Source organism: Caenorhabditis elegans, chromosome III, assembly GCF_000002985.6.
Source record: "Caenorhabditis elegans chromosome III".
Lineage (NCBI taxonomy): Eukaryota > Metazoa > Nematoda > Chromadorea > Rhabditida > Rhabditidae > Caenorhabditis > Caenorhabditis elegans.
In genome coordinates, this window is record NC_003281.10 from 700,921 (window position 1) to 722,198 (window position 21,278).

Sequence of the window (21,278 nt, forward strand, 5' to 3'; positions counted from 1 at the left end):
CAGGTGATTCGCAGTGTAAGCAAAATGCTTCGACGCACACAATGCTCGTGTTTGCGAAAATCTGCGCCACAGTGGCAAGCATAAAGGGCACAATGCGAACGCTCGCAATGTGCGCATTTTGTTTGGCCGTTATTCCCATCATTAAAATGCTCATTTTAGTTAGTTTAAAGCCATTTTTGTTTGAGTTCTCTGTTTATTGACTGTTTTTTTGCTGATACTAAAGTTTCTGAAAAACAAAACTCTCGATTTAGAAGGAACTTGTCAGATTTCGAAAATCATAAGGGTCCCCCTTATGATATAAAATTTTTGATGAAATTTTTTTGTTTTGAAATCTTTTTCGAAAACATGTTGCACGTGTAGAAAATGATCAGTTTGATATTTTCTACAAGTGTGAGATTTCACAATAAATGTTCAGCCAAAAAATCATGGAAAGTCTAGAGTTGGGCCATTGAAACATAGTATGTTTGAGAGCTCCTAACATCCTTGAGACGTGAAATACAAAACTTTCTTTAACTGAAAAGTTGTCAGAAATGAACTGAACCACAAGTTATTAGTTGACAATATTTTTCTATCTTGCATGTTCAAGAAGATGGGCACAGTTGAGTAAGAGCAAAACAGCACTGACTTCAACAAGCCATATTTTGGCACATTACACTTATAGGAAACATTTTTTATTTTTAAAACATTTTCCATAACAAGCTAAACAAATTTGTAGTTGATCGTTTTTTGATATCTTGTATGTCCAAGGATGCTCACAGCTTCAAAAACCTATACTATTTTTTGAACCCTTCAAGAAATAGTCATTTTCTCAGCAAAAAACTTTCTTTCTAACGTTTAAATTGACACAAATAGAGTAAATATCATTTACTACTGTACCTGATGATTTAAAAGCAAGTTTTCAAAAAAAAAATTTTTTTGGATTTTTGAAATTCATAAGGGTCCCCCCTTATGATCCGCTTTGAAAATCATAAGGGTCCCCCCTATGAAAATTTTTTTTCGTGGAAACTTTTTTTTTTCAAAAAAATTTTGATTGTGTTTAATTTTGTGCAAAAACATTATTTCAGCATGTTTCACAGTTTTAACCGCTCAATAACGTTTTTGTAGCAAAAAATATCGAAATCTTCCTGGATTTTTTAAATGAACACCTTACTTGTAACACAGCTTTTCTCCGTTGGCAGCAGGAATACAAAAAAGTCGTCAACTTGAAAATTGTTTACAATGAAATGAATAACAAATTTTTAATTGGCACTTTTTTCCTATCTCGCATTGCTGCAAAGTTATAGTCCTCTCGTTTTGAGCCCAAAATGACTGATTTTCAGTGATCATATCTAAATAATGAATAAAGATAAAAACGTTTATGTTTTATAATTGTAATAGATCATTTCAAGTTTAATAATTAAATAGTTGATCGTTTTTTAATATCTTTCTATTTTGAAAAGATGTACATCTTAGACGAAATGATGAATATGGTTGAGGAGTTCAAGAAATGGAGGTTTTTCTCGTTAGAAACGCCTAGTTTGACGTTGAAATTTACATAAATAATCACTTTTGTACTTTTCTCAATATTTCAAAGTTGTTACAACTTTTTCAAAAAAATTTTTTTTTCGAGAATTTTGAATTTTTTTAAATAAAAATTGAAAAAAAATCCAAAGGTCCCCCCTTATGAAAATTTTCAAAAATTTTTACTAAATTGTTTTTTGAAAACTTCTCAAATTTTTATTAGATGTTATACAAAATTGCAATGTTTGTTGTTTTTTTGAGTTTGGATGTTCAGCACACAAGCTTAGACAAAAACCGGAGGTATAATAGAACTCTTATGTTTAAAAATCGCATTCACTTTGTATGCTTATATCTTAGTGGAAAAAATTTTTATGGCAAAGTAATCAACTACAAAGTTGTTTATCTTAATCAAAAATACAATTTTGTAGTTGATCATTTTTTATCAAAAAAATTGGTGGTTGAGATAAAGTTGTGAGAAGTGCCGCAACTTCATGCTTGTATTTTCTTTTTCTTTCTCTCTGTATATCTCAACCACCGAATTTTTTGATAAAAAACAATTAACTACAAAGTTGTACTTTAACTCAAGATAAACAACTTTGTAGTTGATCACTTTGTCATAATAATTCAACTTTTTCAACTTTTTCAAAAAAAAATTTTTTTCGAGAATTTTGAATTTTTTTTGCAAAAATTGAAAAAAAAATCCAAAGGGTCCCCCCTTATGAAAATTTTCAAAAATTTTTACGAAATTTTTTTTTGAAAACTTTTCAAAATACGATCAGATCTTTCAGAAAAATGCGATGTCGGTTGTTTTTTTTTTTGCAGTTTGAACGTTCAGAACACGATTTCAGACGAACACCTGAGGCTTAGTAGAACCTCTAAGTTCAAAAAAGGCATTCACTTCGAATGCTTATATCTCCGTGGAAAAAATTATTATGACAAAGTGATCAACTACAAAGTTGTTTATCTTGAGTTAAAGTACAACTTTGTAGTTAATTGTTTTTTATCAAAAAATTCGGTGGTTGAGATATACAGAGAGAAAGAAAAAGAAAATACAAGCATGAAGTTGCGGCACTTCTCACAACTTTATCTCAACCACCAATTTTTTTGATAAAAAATGATCAACTACAAAATTGTATTTTTGATTAAGATAAACAACTTTGTAGTTGATTACTTTGCCATAAAAATTTTTTCCACTAAGATATAAGCATACAAAGTGAATGCGATTTTTAAACATAAGAGTTCTATTATACCTCCGGTTTTTGTCTAAGCTTGTGTGCTGAACATCCAAACTCAAAAAAACAACAAACATTGCAATTTTGTATAACATCTAATAAAAATTTGAGAAGTTTTCAAAAAACAATTTAGTAAAAATTTTTGAAAATTTTCATAAGGGGGGACCCTTTGGATTTTTTTTCAATTTTTATTTAAAAAAATTCAAAATTCTCGAAAAAAAAATTTTTTTGAAAAAGTTGTAACAACTTTGAAATATTGAGAAAAGTACAAAAGTGATTATTTATGTAAATTTCAACGTCAAACTAGGCGTTTCTAACGAGAAAAACCTCCATTTCTTGAACTCCTCAACCATATTCATCATTTCGTCTAAGATGTACATCTTTTCAAAATAGAAAGATATTAAAAAACGATCAACTATTTAATTATTAAACTTGAAATGATCTATTACAATTATAAAACATAAACGTTTTTATCTTTATTCATTATTTAGATATGATCACTGAAAATCAGTCATATTGGGCTCAAAACGAGAGGACTATAACTTTGAAGCAATGCGAGATAGGAAAAAAATGTCAATTAAAAATTTGTTATTCATTTCATTGTAAACAACTTTTAAGTTGACGACTTTTTTGTATTCCTGCTGCCAACGGAGGAAAACTGTGTTACAAGTAAGGTGTTCATTTAAAAAATCCAGGAAGATTTCGATATTTTTTGCTACAAAAACGTTATTGAGCGGTTAAAACTGTGAAACATGCTGAAATAATGTTTTTGCACAAAATTAAACACAATTAAAATTTTTTTGAAAAAAAAAGTTTCCACGAAAATAAATTTTCATAGGGGGGACCCTTATGATTTTCAAAGCGGATCATAAGGGGGGACCCTTATGAATTTCAAAAATCCAAAAAAAATTTTTTTTTGAAAACTTGCTTTTAAATCATCAGATACAGTAGTAAATGATATTTACTCTATTTGTGTCAATTTAAACGTTAGGTAGAAAGTTTTTAGCTGAGAAAACGACTATTCCTTGTAGGGTTCAAGCATTTTGCTTACACTGCGAATCACCTGTGTTATGTGAACCATACCAGAAAGAAACAGTGGGTCCCGGTCGAGGAACACGCTAAACCTGATCTCAAAGGGGAACTTCACAAGAAAAAAGTGCTTCTCTCAATTTGGTGGGACAGTACGGGTGTCATTTTCCGAGAGCTTCTTCCAGACGGCGTCACCATCAACGCTGACCTGTACTGCACTCAATTGGAAAAGGTAGTCCATGCTCATCAATTACATCGCCCTAGAGGATCAAAATTGTTGCTGCTACATGACAACGCAAGACCTCATACAGCTGTGAAGACCCGCCAGAAGCTCCAATTCTCAGGAGTTCTATGCGGAGGAAATTGCTCAACTTCCGTTGCGTTGGCAAGAAGTTTATTAAAATGTTGCCCCCTAATTTGTTGCCCCGGGGAGAGTTCAAATGTTGACCCCTATTATGTTGCCCCCTTTTTTGCTGCCCCCTACATTTATGAAAATGTTGCCCCCTAATTTGTTGCCCCCCAGGGAGAGTTCAAATGTTGTCCCCTTTTTTGTTGCCCCCAGGGAGAGTTGGCCAAAAAATATATGCCTTAAATTTGAAATTCCCCCTTTCGCGATATATGCATTACGCATACATAATGTACACATCGCGAAAATGATCGCATTTTGTTCGCGATGTATACACTGTGTGCGTTTGCGCTTCGCTGATGTATGATTTATGCCTCAAAAGACACAATGTATACCCCGCGATTTAACTGTGTTTGAACACTGAAATTACGTCGCTGGTTCGAACCCCCGTCCGAGCGATGACGAATGAAACAATCTGTAGCCTATGTTTCTGAATTCCCATGTTCTTGAAATCTAGTCTGAGCTCCTCCTTTCTGACATTTTCTCGCGAAACCGGAAAACGACAACGTAAACCACCACAAAGCGAAAAAAAATTATGATGGTTGGTCCCCAAAAAACAATGTGTCTCGTCGTAGGGGGTTGTAAATACCTATTCAAAAAAAGTTCTCACAGGGATGGATAGTCATAACAGTACAGCAGTACGTATCGTACGTGTAGATTTCTTCTTAATAGAGCTGATATTCGATATATGGGGCATTGGGTTGTAAACGTGCGTCTCTTTGTATGAGGGGTGGCGATGTGTTGGCATCTAAATGAAAGTACTTAACTTTATTGAAACTTTGCGGCATTTTTTTGGATTTTCTCGAAATCTCATATTTTTCAAAATTTTGGCAATTTGCCAAAACTTTGACCAGAAATTATGAAAAATCTAAAAATTTTTGAAATGTTTTATTCTGATATTTGGTTGTTTTGGATGAGTATAAGTGTATTTAGGCAAAACCCCCCACTGGCGCTACCTCTGAGACCAAACAGATTTGACTGTTCCTTCCAAACTTTTGGCGCTGTGGCATCCTTTCAAAATTCCTAATCTCCCTCCCCCTTATTACGCCTTACCCCCCTCTTCCATCCCTTCACTTTTCAGTGGACAGGAAAACGGAAAACGGCTAGTACAAAGTAAATAATAGGGCCCCCCTCCATACAGTTTCGAGTGCGCGCGGAAAGGTCGCCGCGCCCCGCCCCACGCGGAACATAAGTAGGCGGGGTTTGTTGAGGGCGCGCGGACAGTGAAACACGAACACTTTCGCCCTTTCCGTGTGGATCCATAGTAGAATACACATTATTATTATTTATTTATTTATCTATTTATCTGAAATTTAGTTTTTTATTTTAATTTTCATTCCAATGATCCAAATACAAGGACAACCACGGCCTGAACCACTATTACTTGTATTACCAACTGCCACGTCACCACTTAATATTTCATCAAGTAATATCAGTAGCAAAAGTTCTCGAATCAACAATAATAATGATAATGAAAATGATGAGGAGGATGATGGGAGAGATTTGGTAAGGGGGGTTTTTTGCTGGTTTTTATGCTTTAATAGTTATAAACCAATACTACATTAGTGCTAAAGTTTCTAATTTTTATATTAAACTTTTTATAAAGTTTTGAATAATTTAATTATGTTTGTATCAAAAAACCTAAAATGTTTTGAATTTTGGCAATTTACCAAAACTTTAAAAAATTTACGATTCCGGCAAATTGCCGATTTGCCGGTTTGCCGGAAATTTTCAATTCCAGCAGTTTGTCGATTTGCCGATTTGCCGGAAATTTTCGATTCCGGCAATGTGCCGATTTGCCCCACCTTTGGTTTAAATGCTAGTTTTAAATCTGAGGTTCCACCCTTTCTTGCCTATTTTCTGGAACGTTGGAAATTAGGAAAATTATATTTCTTCAGTCATAAAATTTTGAAATTTTTGGAGAAAACTTTTAGTTTTAATTTGCAATTTTAGATTGAGTCAAAGATTTTCTCGATTAAACAGAATATTTTTGGAGTATTTTCAAAAGCTCTGGTTTTTCTCCATTAATTATTTTTCAAATCCAATTTCAACCGAAAATTTGAAGGATGTCGAAATGAAAACGGAATCCGAATGGCCTCGTATTGAACGACCAACACCAAAATATGCTGATGGTCGACGGATTTCTGCACCCGCTGTCCTGGCACACGGCCTGTTTGAAATTGTAAGTTTGTAATTTGAAAACTTAGTTTCAAGAACTGTAAAGCTCTGAAATATTTCAAAAAAATCATAAAATTTGAAGAAAAAAAAATCAGAACTATGTTTTTGAAAATTTGAAAAAAAAATCCCATCACCGCTTGACCTGCAAAATTACGGAAAATGAATTATCAAATAATGTGCCCACATAAATTTTACAAATGAAAAGCACGAGTGACGTCATAGAAGTCGAATTTTTAATGTTAAGTGTTTCAGAGTTTTTTGAGAAAGTTCTGGAAACTTCCAGAAGTTTCTGAACATTTTTTGGAAATCGAGATAAGTTCTGGAAAATTTTAGAACGTTACTGAAAGTTTTGGAAATTTCTGGAAATTCGAAAAATAAATTTTAAAAAGTTATGTGAAGTTTGACATGTCAAGATGGTTTTAGTAGGTTTATGCAATTTATGAAACATTGTGATTTTTTCAAATAAAAAAAAACAATTTTTAGGTAAAAACAACCTCTCATAGTTAACCCACTTTCATAGATTTAAATAAAATTATGATTTCAGAAACTTCACACTCACAAATCCTAAAAAACTTTTAAAACTGTAGTTTAATGTTTCTAAAACGTCAACTCGACCTTCGGACTTCTCATATGATTCTTATCAGTAAAAGTGCGGAAAAAGCACAAAAAATAGGGAAAAAGAGGGTGGAATTCCGATTTTAGACTTCCTGGGTTTTTTGTTTGATTTAAACTTTAATTTCTTCGTGAACTATTCTGGAAACTTCCATTAACTACTACCAAAAATGATATCCACAGTACTACATATTCCAATTTCTACACAACTTCAGCCAACTTCATGTTCCGTCCAGATTACTGTACTTCAACAATTGTTGGATCAGAGTTCCACGCTGAGTTTGGAGCCGACGAACAGTCCCGATTCTGGTGTTGGTGAGTTTTTTTTTGAATTTTTTTGTAGAGAATTTGAAGTTTTGCGCTGAGTTCAAGTGTTCAATATCAAACTTTGCACACTTTTTTTGAAATTTCAAAAGTCTAAACTTGTGGCAGACTTAAATTTTTTAATATTTAACTAAATGAAAATGAACGCCAAAATTTGTGTTACTGGAATATCAATCCTCGTGAATATTTTATAGTTTTAGAGTTGCAAATCAGGGGTAGAATTCGGCAAATCTTTTTTCCCGATTTGCAGGACATTTTTAATTCCGGCAATGTGCCGGTTCGCCGATTTGCCGGAAATTTTCAATTCTGGCAATTTGTACAATTTTGCCGATTGAAATTGAAATTCTGAAATTTCCAAAAAAAACAGTGCAGAACCCTAATTTGTCTAAAATTTTCCGCATTTGCCGTTTTTCCGGCATATTCGGCAAATCGGCAAAAATTGGAAATTTCAACTCCGTCAATTTGCCCATTTGCCGGAATAAATCATTGCCGCACTCCCCTGTTGCAAATAACGCAAATTTTTAGAAATTCTGTTTCAAGTTTAGTTTCAAACCTTTTTTTGATTTTTAGTAAAAATTTCGACTTGATTTTAGGATTTTTTTGTTAAAATCCACGCCGCCTTTAATGTTTTAATTTTTAGCAACTCTTACGCTAGGATTTTCTGTAATTATTGCTTTTCAAAAATTCACACAGAAATGCAACGATAGTAGCCAAAAGTCCAAAGGTCTCCACGCACTTTGTCATTTTCCAACTGATTATCACACTTATCAGCGCCACAAATTTCCGTTTTCCGCAACAAGCTTCCCCGCTTCCTCAATTTTTCATCAAAAATCAAACAAAAAAAATTTGCAGGCACCGACTCGACACCCGAAACGTCTCCGTCAAGTTCAACGACACGCCGTCACGCATTTGCTCCGCCACCACCTCGACCACGACCTCCTACAGTACCCCTGCCTACCGTAACCCAACAGATTCCGTGGCAGACGTCGACGATTTGGCCTTGGATTCAGCAGGCGCAGAGTGCGAGCACGGCAGGTAAATTTGAATTTTTAAAGAGTCTGGAAATTTCAAAAAATGTGCAACCGACAAACTTTCGATTAAAATTTCAAATTTCGCGCAGAAATTCTGTTCCCAATATAATTAGTGTTTCAATTGAGAGGGCGCTCTTGCGCAACACATATTTGCACAAACAGAGTGTTGTGTCCAATATTTATTTTCGCCTTCTCCCACTCCGGCCCATTCCTCTATCGTTTTCCAAAATTTTTTGTGAAAAATTTGTACTAATAGGGGGTTTAGCGTTCTGAAAATGTTGTCTAGAGTTTGATGGAATAGTGATAGGAACCAGGAAATCGAGGTGATAAGCGGTGGGGAAGCAGGGAAACGTTGAGATAAAAGTGTATGGAGTTTAACTGGACTTCAACCTTTTTCCCAGAAGGATGAAGTTACAAAGGACCTGGTATTATGGACTTTTTTTGTGGAATTTTCAGCAGAGTCTTTAAATAGTTTATATTTCAGGGGAGCTGATAGCTAAAGAGGTGGAAAAATAAGCTATAAAGTTAGGTCTGCGCGGAACCAGTTCTCGAAATTTGCCCATAACACGTGGAGTCAGAATTTCTAAGTTCGGTTTGATCTTCAAAAAATGCGGGTATTGAGACGCAGACATTTCATATGATTTTGCATGCCTTAGAGACGTCACAATTTTTCTGGAAAAATATTCTCACATTTTTTGTAGATCAAACTGTGATGAGACAGCCTGACACCAAATGCCCTAACTGATCCTTAAAACATTTTGAGTTTCCTGGACTATCCTCCTAGAGTTTCTCAGCGAGAAAAACGGCTTTCCAGGTCACCCAGACTGCACATAATTCAGGAGGCCTGGGACGTTTTGCAGAACCCCCGGATAGTTCACAGTTCACGCATCATCTTTGCGGGAGGCGCCGCGCGCAGAATTCTCCCAAACTGAAACCTTTTCATAATGCAAACAACGTGATGTACTGTGCGCGCGCGAGAGCCCTGGTGGTGCGTGTGCGGAAGAGGACGCGGAAAATTGTTGTGTGTTTGTGCAAATATGACGGGTCACGCAGAAACGAAATATGAGATGAGGAGGGGAGGGGGAGATTTTGAAAAGGAAAGAGACAGTTCAGGATTTTCCGGAACGTGGGTCTCCGGTAAAGGGTTACTATGTAAAACAAGATCGATAAAAACTAAGGTTCTGTAACGACTTCGATTTTTTGAACTTTACAATAAGAAAATGAAAATTCGAGTGATGTTTGAGACTCTTGCTCCGCTTAAGACAATCCGACAAGTTAGATGCTCAGTGCATCATACCAGGGGTGTGCGGCAAATCGGTAAATTGCCGGAATTGAAAATTTACGGTAAATCGGCAAACCGGAGAGGCCGATTTGTCGAATTCGCCAGAAAAGGGCAATTGCCGAAAATTTTTGGCAAATTGTGGTTTTTCACATTTTGTTTTGGAAATTTCAGAATGTCAATTTTTCAATTTCAATCGGGAAAATTGTACACATCCTATGAATTTTCCCACGTTTATTTTAAAAAATAAGAAAATTCTATGAAAAAATCTGAAGAAAACAGGAAAAAATGCCAAAAAGGCACAGTTTTTTTTTGGGGTCGAAATCAATAGTTTTGGTCAAAATGGTATTGTCAAATGTTTGATGTGTGCTGCAAATATCGAAATTCGCCAAGCTCGGCGAATTCGGCAAATCTATTTTTTTAAAAAATTTCTAAGCTCAGCAAACGGCGAATTCGGCAAATCTACTTTATTTTAATTGCTAAGCTCAGTAAACGGCATGTTCGGCAAATTTGCCGTACACCACTGCTCTATAGTTTGTTTCTACTAACGTTTAATAGCTCAACGGCTCCCATTTATGAATTTGTGATCACTGCGCTTCCAACTCGCAAAATTTCAAATTCCAAAGAAATCAAAAAATGTCCTTCTCCAATTTAACATGATCCGTGTAGAGTGGGAGGCAAATACGGATGTTCTTCACCCTATCCTCTTCCCCCTTTGTTGATCCCCTCAAGAGGAGACGCAGACGTGCTTATTAGCCGTAAGAAGCTCTGGTCACTTTGCGGAGAGAGAAAGGGGCGACGCTTCAACGCTTCCACACGATTTGTTGGAGAAAATGATTCCGGGACAAGAAGACGACAAGGAGGAACTAGTAAAGAAGAACGATCAGGATGACCGGGTGTGCGCGCAACTAGATGGATTATGAATTGTGGGAATTTTTGACTGAGGGAGAACTTGTTAACGTTGGGAAGAAGGAAGTCTCTGATGAGAAGGGTTCGTAAACCTTCCACATCTGAAAACTGGTGACCATCCTTTTGGAATAACACCAGTCTCCGACGAAAACCAGACCAGCACTGGTGAAAACCGACTTGATGTCCGGCAGTAGAGCATAGTGGTTTTCTCGAGCGATAATTTGGTTTTCGCCAGTGCTGATGTGGTTTTTACTAGCACTGATGTGGTTTCGACGTGGGCCTGATGTGGTTGCCAGCGCCGGCGTGGTTCCTAATCACTGAGCAGAAACTTAGAGGTTTCAATACAAAGTCGATCCTCAACCTCACCATCACCCAATCTTAATGGAAAAGTGGAGCATTTATCACCTTCGTGGTCGAAGGTGGCTGGGCTAAAGTTTGGTTCTTGTTACCAAGATCTAAAGTTTGTGACGCTGCTTGAAAAACGGATCCTGATCCCCTGAGCGCCGGAGCGCCGGAGCCTACCCTGTATGGAAGCTCATTATCTCTTCTGTCTGCCAATCCGTTCAAGAGAAAAAGCCAGTGAAGTCCGTTTTGCTTTCGATTTCTGATCGCCCTTCCTCCCTTTCGAATTCCCTTTCGGATTCTCGTACGGCAAAACGGAAGCAGTAAAAGCGGTTTGTGTGGCGCCGTCGATCCAGTCGCACTTTTTACGCGCGCGCACGTCTTCTGAATGTGTTATGTTAGGCGCCGCCGGGAACCAGAGGAGAGGACAGTGAAAGCCGTGATGAGGAGAGCGAAAGTTATATGCTTCGTCGAACCTCTTCTATTATTATTATTATAGTTTGATTGTTGTTGGTGTGATGTTCCATGTCCGGAACAACTACTGTCACCTCTTGAGGGAAGGATCCTTTTGAAAGTTTGGGGGTTGCTTGCTCAAAAGTTCAAAAACTTTTTGATAGTAATGAAATATTTTCTATTGATTGTATTTCAAATTGAAATCAAAAATTTAACACAGTGGGCTTTATTTTAACAAAACACAGCGAATATTATCAGTTTATCCAACTGGGTAGACTTGAAGACTCTCCATGTCGACTGTAACATTACTCGGAGTTCCTTGACCAGCATGCTTAGACTGTTGTTGGTGCGTGAGCCAGATCACGACGCAGAAAAACAGAAAGACCAAGAAGCAGCACCAGTTGCATTTCTTGTTAGACGACTGCGGCGGTGGCCTTGGAGCTTGATCCATGTAGACCGGTGGAGGAAGCGGGGCCACAGATGACATACTTGAAAATTAGAAAGATTATGTCAAGGAAGTTATCTGAGAGTTTATCTGAGACGACGAAAGAAAACATTGAAAACGAGAACATTGAAATTCAGCTCTCCACCAATATATAAAACACATATTTCCGAACCGGTCATCAGAAAAACTTAAAGTCACTCAGTTTTGGCATGATTTTAGCATTAATTATACTTACAAATCAGCAAATCTATTCAAAAAAATTTATTTGTTGAATTCCAATTTTAACGTCATGCCACAAGGTTGCAAAGCTCCTTCTCTATATTGGCATTAGGGAAATTCAAAAAATCCAAATGAAACAATCGATTGACAAAAGAACCGAAAAATATGTTGAAAGATGGAAAAAAATGGGAAAAAGAAATGTAAAATAAGCCAAAATCTGGCTTTTTATCCTCACCTCGCACTAATTAAGTCTCCAGAGGACGCTAAGCACATGATTTTTCGAAAAATGAAGGCTTGATTCATAAACGTTGATTTTTTGTTCTTTATCACATTTGGCTTAAAATAGAAAATTGGAGATTAGAGTAAAAATTATGAATACTGAAACCACGTTCCAAAAATTGCAGATGCTACGCAGCGTTGGCTTCAATCGGCTCTGCTTTGCCCAACAACATCAGCTTCTCACCCAAATCTTCTAACGATTCCACAAATTTCCGTTCAACCACAACCAACGGCTCCACAGACTTTATTGACTGCAGGTAATTTTTTTTTTAATTTTTAGATTTTTCATAATTTCCGGTCAAAGTTTTTGGCAAATTGCCAAAATTTTAAAAAATATGAGCTTTTGAGAAAATGCAGAGCAATCTCGCATGTTCCGACCCCTACAATGTTTTAATACGAATAATCAAAACAAAATTAGTATTAAAAATGTAGGAAAAACTATTTTTTTTGTCGACTTCCAAAACTGAGTAATTGTCACTTTTTGAGACTAAATAAAAATTTTCAAAAAGTTTTATTATGATATTCGGTTACTTTGAAACCATATGAGTAGTTTTTAACACTTTCTCCACCGGCGCTACTCCGCCTTCAAAATACACCAGGAGACTGAATTTTTAATTGAAGAATTTCAAAGTTTTTTTTTCTAATTTTCAGTCAAAATTTAGATTTAAAGCTCTACAAATTTATAGAACTCGTAGAAAACATCTACTTTCGTTAAATCGATTTCCAATATTATATAAACTGCAACATTTTTACATTAATTAGAAAAATATATGAAATTCGTAATTAAAATGAACTAGAAAACAACATTTTTAATTAAAAACTTTAGAAATGTGCAAATTATATAGAATGTACACTCACTTTTTAAAATACTTCGCACAGAAATTCGCGGCAAACCTTCTTGAATAAAATTTGCAAAACTACTCAATTCGGTATTTCTCCAAAATTTGTTTAAAAAACTATTCTTAAAAAACTAGATGAGAGTTTTTCAAGTTTCTAAAAAAAACTTCAAAATCTTTCCAGCTCCATTCATCAGCTCGACCGTGTTCACTCCAACGTGTGGTGACCTTCTAACCACATGTACTCCATCAAATCCATCACTTCTTCATCCATATCTTCTAGACACCTCTCGTCGATTCTCCGAGCCAAATCCTGCTCCATTGGCACAACGAACACCTGGAAAAAAGCAAAAAGATGGACAAGTCACGTATCTTTGGGAATTTTTGTTAAGACTGCTGCAAGACGACCAATATTCGCCAAAGTTTATTAAATGGATAGATCAAGCAAAAGGAATTTTTAAATTGGTCGACTCGAAAGCAGTTAGTCGTTTGTGGGGAATGCATAAGAATAAGCCTGGAATGAATTATGAGACAATGGGAAGAGCCCTCAGATATTATTATCAAAGAGGTATTCTTCAGAAAGTTGATGGTCAAAGATTGGTCTACAGATTTGTGCATTTACCAAGTGACGTGGCAAGTGTAAGTGATTTTTTTCAATTTAAAAATTTTGTTAGGTTTCAGCCTAGGTTCAGACTTAGGCTTAGGCATAGATTTAGGTGTTGGTTGTTACCTAGGATTCAACTTAGGACCAGGCTTTGACAGTTTTCCATAGTTACAAGGCAATATTTAAGTTTATCGAAAATTGTATGACATTTCAAAAATTTTTAAAAAAATTGGAATTTTGCAAGTTCAAATTAAAATTTTTAAATTCTGGCGCAAAATACTTCATTGTTCAAAATTCATTTTCAACAATCGAACAGTTAAAAAATTAAAAATTGTATATGTAGTTTGTAGTTTATGTACCAATTTTGAATTTGAAGATTTATTGGGCATGATTTCGGATTTTCAAAAATGATCTGGAAGTATTCTGGCTAATAAATATATATATATATATATATATATATATAGCTCTATAAAAATATGACGCATAATCAAAATTTCCCAAATTTTAGCAGAAAGTTTCTTTGAAACTTTTCTGGAAATTCAGAATTTATTGAAATGCAGGCGTAAAGTTGAAAAACTGAACAGAAAATGTTATATTTAAAATTTATTTTTTAGAGTGTAAGCCAAAAAACTCCGGTTGGAAAATTTGAAATTTCTGAAGTATGGGTACTTTAATTTTCTTTAAATTGGTGTCAAATCTTAATTTTGTCGTTTTTGAAGCGAAATATCAAATTCTAAATGCCGAAATCGTTAAAAAATATACTTCGAGTTTCCCAACTTCATTAAATTCATCTAAATTCTGAAACTTACAAATTTCAGGAATGCGATTCATCGTGTGAAAGTGCCGACTCATGTGACTCTCCAAAAATCAGTCCGATATCTCTAAAACTGATGCTTCAACCCGCAACTTCTGCTAGTGATGAAGCCTAATTGTACATAAATAACTACTTTTCCCGTACAGAATTTCATTTATATATTTCCTGGAACAAAAAAGAAAAAACAGAAATATATACACATATATGTTTCCTTCCCCGGCTTTAAAGTCTTTCCCTCTTTCTATTTTCCATAATTCTCTAATTTACACTGCCCAATGCTTTCTAAAATACAAATCCGAACTTTTTAAACATTTGTTCCGAATACGGAGTTTCCCCCTACAACTTAGTTTTATAATTTATGATCTAATTTATTTTATTTATTCAAATTTCCAACAAAAAACTATTGAATCAAGAAATGCATTTTAATAATAATGATAATAATGATGATATCGTATACAATAATTATTTTAAAAAATAAAAATTATAATTTGTATTAAAAAATAAGATTTTTTTGCTAATCAAAATTTTGGCGCCAATTTCGAATTTTCTTCAAATTTTCCGAAATTAACTGGGATATTTTAACTTCAAATTTTTGGCGCTAAAAAAAAGGTTAAAAATATATTCGGCCAGTTTGAGCTGCAAAATTGTACACCAGTTTTTAATTATTTTTATAGATGACTTCAAGCTTTGTCAGTTATTTCTGAAAAGTTTCAGGTCATCGGCAAATGCCATAATATGTACACCAGGGGTGGAATAGATCAAGAAAGTCATTTATATAGTCCAAAAAAAGAAAGGGTCTTATGACAGCAGAAAAGGTCTTGAAGTACGAATTTGATATGCATTCACCAATGTTCACTCTTGAGAATGTGTGTTGAAACTTTAACTAATTAATTTGCTCAACTTTGTAGTTTGAAAACGAGTAATTCATGTATGCTGAATTCAGAAAAATCTAGGTTTAACCCACCAAAAATTATTTCAAAGTGGCAAAATGGGCAATTTATTTTTTTTGTCAGTGCAAATTATTTTTTGTCAGTGCACATGTTTTTTGGTCAGTGCACTTTTTTTTTGGTCATTGCTCACTTTTTTGTCAGTGCAAATGTTTTTTTGGTCAGTGACAATTTATGGCAAAAAATCACAATTTTGAAACTCCTCTATAATAGTTAGTTTTATAGTTAGAGAGCTTAAAATTGGTTTCCTGACACTATAACACTGCCCTTTTTCAATTTCTAATAGTTTTGTACAATTTCCGAAAAATTATTTTTTTTGCTCAAAAAAAAAGGACAGTCATTAGATGGCTGGAAAAAAATTGGGCAAAAATAAAAAGTTGTCTAATTTTGTTGAAAACGGGTAATTCATGTATGCTGAATTCAGAAAATCTAGGTTTAACCCTTCAAAAACTATCAGAAAGTGGCAAAAATGACAATTTTTGGCAAAAATTCACAATTTTGAAACTCCTCTAAAATGGTTGGTTTTAAAGTTAGAGGACTCAAGATAGATTTTCTGACACTAAAACATCGCCCTAGTTGTTTTTTACAATTTCAAAAAATAATTTTTCTTTGTATGTTTTTAGCGAATATTCAAAAATCATCCAAAAAGCTTTTTCTCTCCGAGTCTAGTTTCAAATGTGTTTCACTAATTATCCGCTACAATTTTAGATTAAAAAAACCAGTTTTGTTGATCCTATCTGACATCATTATATTCTCCCCGTTTTCTCTTAAAGATGAATATTTTCTATAAACCTTCTTCCTTTTCGTTCAGAAAAATAATAAAAATGACGGTGAACGCATATAAGAAAATTTTTTAGGAAAAACAATAGATGGGTCAGCTTAAGGTTAGAGAAAAACTTTAGTCATTTGGATTTTCAGATGACGTCTGAGGTGGTAAACAACCATATTATTATGGAGAACAAAGGTTATATTTTTCAGATATTCTCGGGTATTTCTTTAATTTTTAGGAATTTTTGTCTGCTAATATATTTTTTTAGACTTTTATTTCAAAATAATTTTCAGAGGAATTTTCAAATTTAAGGCAAAGCAGGCAGACAGGTTGACGAGAAATTTTTTATCTTCCAGACATACTTCCGTGAAGAAAGAATATGATTAATTTTGAATAATCAATTTTTAGCCCGATATCAGAGTTTCGGCAAGTTTCTCTGCAATTATCACGTTTTCTTTGTCTGAAAAATTGGCAAATTATTATCGAAAAAATACGATCGCACCACAAATTTCTCATAATTTATTTTTGATCTACCTGTTGAACTTGACTCCGCCTCCAATCTTGTTGCCGTTGTTATTTTGTTGTTGCTGTCTTGTAGAAGGAAGGGGAGGAGCCTAGTCAACAAGGTAGATCAAAAATAAATTATGAGAAATTTGTGCGATCGTATTTTTTCAATAATATTTTTCAAATTATAAAGTAAAGAAAAATGGAGAGAAACTAATTACTGCCAAAATTTAACAATCGATCCTTTAACGGCGTTTTTCGGCAGAGAAGGACGGGGTTGCAAGCTATTTCGCTGATTCTTTTTGCATTAAGCAGTCGAAATATTCATCTATGTCCCATTTATATTATATACCACATCGTACGCTTGTAAACTCCGCCAGCCTCTAGGAACAAAAAAGTTCAAAGATCGATTGATAAATTTCGAGAGTAGTTGGGTGTCGCTCATTTGCACGGGAATTCAAAAATAATTCGGCCCTTTTTAGAAAAAAAACATAAAACAATTTAGAACGTTTTTTTATTGATTTATTTACTGTTATATTCAGTATATTGGGACTGTATTCTGTCATTGAGGGGAAAAACCCACAGACGCTACTCCGCCTTTAGTTCTGAAAAAGGATTTTCAATAAATTTCAATTTTTTAAAGTGTTGCCGTTTTTTCCATGTTTTATGATCTTTTAAGAAAATCAATGATTCCCATTTCTTCCCAATTATGTCATCAATTCTCGCATGTCACGTCATTATTTTTCTAGAATTCTCAAACGGAAAAAAAATTTAAAATTGACGTACATATTTAGCGGAAAACCTCAATTTTCTTCGTCCGTTCCAATCGTTGTTTTCCGTGATTCGTCGCTCTCAATAAACACCCAAATGATTGATGAGAAAATTTTCGTACGTAGGAAATATCCTGGCAAATGGGCGGAGCCTATATTAGTCGTCGTGAACAGTGGGCGGAGTCGGAAAGTGATGTGCACAGATTAGAGGGTGGAGTTACTTGGGTTGGTGAATAAGGTTTTGACAGATTTTAAAATTTTAAACGTTTTTTTTTCGGAATTTCTTTTTCTAAATCTTAAACATATTTTTAACGATACACCCAAGGAAAATAGGACACTTTCCAATTACCATCAAACGTGCTTCTCTGCCTACACACTTATAGTTTCGCTGTACTTAAGCTATGGGTTAGGCCTAGGTTTCGACTTCGGTGTATGCTTAGGCTTAGGCTTAGGTCCAAATGTTTTACCTGCTTTGAGCCTTCCTGTCTACGTACCTGCCGGTCTTTAAACCTGACCACCTACGTACTCGCCTGCTTCCCACGTTTCCCTTCCCCTTACAATTTTTCTACTACTGTAGTGTTTCCCCCTTCTCAAAAGCACCCTTCTAAACTAATCCCCTTTCGCTCATAAATTGTGCAGTTAACCGCACGGTAGTCTTTTATTTTTTTGTTTCTGTAGCATTTTCTTAAGGTCCTCTGTGCAAAGAAAGAACATTTCAAATTTTATAAAGCACTATGTTAATCCATTCATTCTTCTCCGCCGAAAAGTGACCTTTTTTTTGTTTTTTTTTCGAAAGGGAATGAATTTTGCGGCCAAAATTTGGAATTTCGATTTCAATTTGATAGACTTGTAGAATTCTTTTTTAGAATAAATCCGAAAAACTTTAATTTTTTCTTACAAGGTTAGAGAGATAGAAAGGTCAGACATTCTAATTTTTTTTGCTTCACGAGGTACCTTACCAAAAAATGTTCACCACTCAAAGATCACTACCCATGTTTTATATAGCATTCAAAATATCTACAAAAGTATGCCGGTCCTCTTATATTCCTGAATTTTTCAAAACTTTTAAAACTTATATACTCGTCAGGAGTGCGCGGCAATCGGCAATTTCTGGCAATGGGCGATTTCGGAAATTCCGGAATCGCACCTTCCTACTGTTAGTCACGGAAGGTACGGTCGACTCCCCCATCTGTTTAGCTTTTTAAATTTCCTAGTTTCTAACTTCAATTTTTATTCTTCCCGAACCAATTGAACCCTCAAATAATTGGTGTCATTTTGCACCGTTTGCTCGAGTTTCCAAAATAAGTTGAAACTTTATTTTTCCACATGACACATTCGGCCGTTTCAATTTCACACTTCACGCACGTCACCATGAAGAAAACCCGAAGAAGAAACACTTTAAAAGGGGAGGGGGGTGGTTCTGGGCAAATATAGAAATGAAAGGTTAGCATACGACAAGGTGACGGAAAATTTGAAAAAAGTAGCACAAGCATCAAGGTTCAGAAACTAGCTTGATTCAAAGCTTCAAGTGGCGACAATTCAATTTTGTTGAAAAACTATACTTCCGTGAGGCACTGGGCATTTTTATAATTTTTGAAAATTAAAGGGGTTAACACTTTTTCTTTTAAAAAACTATTAATTGTTATAATTTTTATACTGGGTTTTGAAAATTAGCAACATTCACAGTCTGAAAATCGAACATCCTAAAAAATTATTTTCGTATTTTCACAAGATTTCGAAAAATTAATCCAAACTACGGTAGTCCAATACTCTTGCGTTCAAAAAATGTTCGATTTAATCGCAAATTTATTTAGGCCTACTAATCTCAAGATCAGTACTAAACGAATATTTGTTTTCTTAAAAGGTCCATTATATTTTACGTTTTTATCTGGAAATATAATCTGTAAACTGATTCTCAAAAAGAACAAGAGTTTGGCTAGGGGTAAGCTGGGATTCAAAAAGTTTCAAGTTGATAGTTTTTGAAAAATTGGTTTCGGCAATTTTACAGCGAATTGGACACGAATTTAAAATTTTAACTTCAATATCATATTATCATATTCTCCTCCAAAAAAATTAGGTGTTCCAAAAAACTAGAAGAAAATTCAAAGTTTAATTTTTAAAACGTTTTCGTGCTGCTTATTAGAATATTAAAGGTAAATCCAAAATTTTTTCTAAAATCCTTACACTTTCGATTGTACCATGACTCAGTTTCATTAGCTTTTTTGCAAATTCTTCAACATTTCTCCAAGAAAACAAACTTTTCAAAAAAAAAGCACGTCATCACCTCCAACTGGAATAATTGAATATCTAAAATTGTCTGTTTATTTTATGTTTTGCATTGTATGAAATATGCTCATCCGCCGTTCCTCCAGACCTATGCGGAAATTAAATGATTTCTGCCTCCTGATGATGGTCTCCCCCCGCATAACATTCATACATGTTTTTCAGATGAACAACTAGATGAAAAAAAGGCGAAAACGTCTTGTTTTTTGCTGGCGTGGTACGTTCGAAGATGGAAAGAAAGTTTTCATTTAAAATGAAATATTTATGCATGGTTTGTAAGGTTTAAGAATATACTTTATAGTACCATTGAATTTGTTCTGTTTTTTTGGGAAATTCCAAAAGTAACTGTGTGGAATTTTTTTTTAACTTTCTGCAACTTTTATAGACTTTTCTGAAACTTACTACAACTTAATACACGAAATTTATTTAACAAAGCTGTCTCTAAACTTTTTTCAAACTCCCTGAAACTTTCTAAAAAAATTTAAGATTCCTGAAGTTTTCTTAATTTTTCTTTAACATTTTTGAATTCTCAAAAGTTTTCTGTACTTTTCTGGAACTTTCTGAAACTTTCTACAATTTGAAATTCTCGAAATTTTCCAGAACTTTCTGAACCCTTTTAGATCTTTTCATAATTGTCGGGTGGTTTCAGATTTTTTTCTGAAATTTTCTAAACCGTCTTAAAATTTCTGAAAAACTCGGGAATGCTCTAAAATGTTGCGTAGGTATTTCTAAAATCTTTGTTTTCAAAACTATACACACTCTCTACTTACAAGTTTCAGCAAAATCCCACTTCAGCTGATACAATTTTCCAATACTAGACAAGAAAAAATTAGTGAATACTTGAATCAATTTTGAAATTCCAAAGAACTTCATTCTACATAGTTTTCCAACAAAACATTGTTCAATGTGCACTACTGAACAACAAAAACGCGTTCAACAAATTACAACGGGCAGTCATTTTTCTATTGAAAATTTAATTCTGGAATTCCGGTCGCAAATATTTTATTACTTTTATTATCCATTCTATATGAAAACGCCAATTCACTTCAAAAATGAAATTTTAGCAGGAGATCTCGGATTTTGGCTTCAACTACCAAAATTTCGTGGTTTAAAAATCAGTTTAAAGGAGATAGGATATTTTTCAAGTCTTTATCGTTTGGAAAAACAAGAAAACTCCCTAGTTAGATATTTATAATCAGGGGAAAATTTGGAGAGTTATAAAAAATGTTTCTCAGATTTTGGTACTCCACCTTTAAATATTACTTTTTTTGGAATTTTGACAGAGATATCCATTTTAAAGTTTTAAAACAGTTTTCTTAACCGTTGTTCAAGTTGTTAAAATTGTTCCAAAAATTCAGCTGATGTTTTTATAAATTCTTTGCAGGAGGGAAACTAGAATTTGAATGTTTCCAAAATTGTTTTGTTTTCGGCTAATCTGACTCTAAATTTTCAAAATCTACTGATTCTAAACCCCTAGCCGTGAGAATTCAAATTCTAATCAAAAAATATTAAA

The 21,278-nt window shown here is 34.3% G+C and overlaps 1 protein-coding gene and 3 non-coding genes across 5 annotated transcripts in view; 1 reads left to right on the forward strand and 3 right to left on the reverse strand.

Annotated features, from left to right (window-relative positions):
• The window catches only part of elf-1 (ETS domain-containing protein), a gene marked incomplete at both ends in the record, with an annotated part of 26,654 nt that extends 11,752 nt beyond the window's left edge, over positions 1–14,902 (forward strand). Inside the window, 7 exons of one of the 2 annotated variants that reach the window (NM_001026009.3) lie at positions 5,414–5,673; positions 6,233–6,349; positions 7,173–7,272; positions 8,134–8,316; positions 12,364–12,495; positions 13,259–13,713; positions 14,497–14,902. In NM_001026009.3, coding sequence (NP_001021180.1) covers positions 5,509–5,673; positions 6,233–6,349; positions 7,173–7,272; positions 8,134–8,316; positions 12,364–12,495; positions 13,259–13,713; positions 14,497–14,607 — 1,263 coding nt within the window. Of the gene's footprint in view, positions 1–5,413; positions 5,674–6,232; positions 6,350–7,172; positions 7,273–8,133; positions 8,317–12,363; positions 12,496–13,258; positions 13,714–14,496 lie in introns of those variants that run through there. The other variant, NM_001026010.5, reaches the window with a different exon arrangement.
• Positions 5,253–5,367, reverse strand: C24A1.7. Its single transcript, NR_052048.1, has one exon. It is a non-coding gene; the product is annotated as an Unclassified non-coding RNA C24A1.7 (non-coding RNA).
• On the reverse strand, positions 7,637–7,786 carry C24A1.5. The gene has a single exon (NR_052049.1). It is a non-coding gene; the product is annotated as an Unclassified non-coding RNA C24A1.5 (non-coding RNA).
• Positions 9,274–9,417, reverse strand: C24A1.6. The gene has a single exon (NR_052050.1). It is a non-coding gene; the product is annotated as an Unclassified non-coding RNA C24A1.6 (non-coding RNA).
• Positions 14,903–21,278: the final 6,376 nt, after the last annotated feature.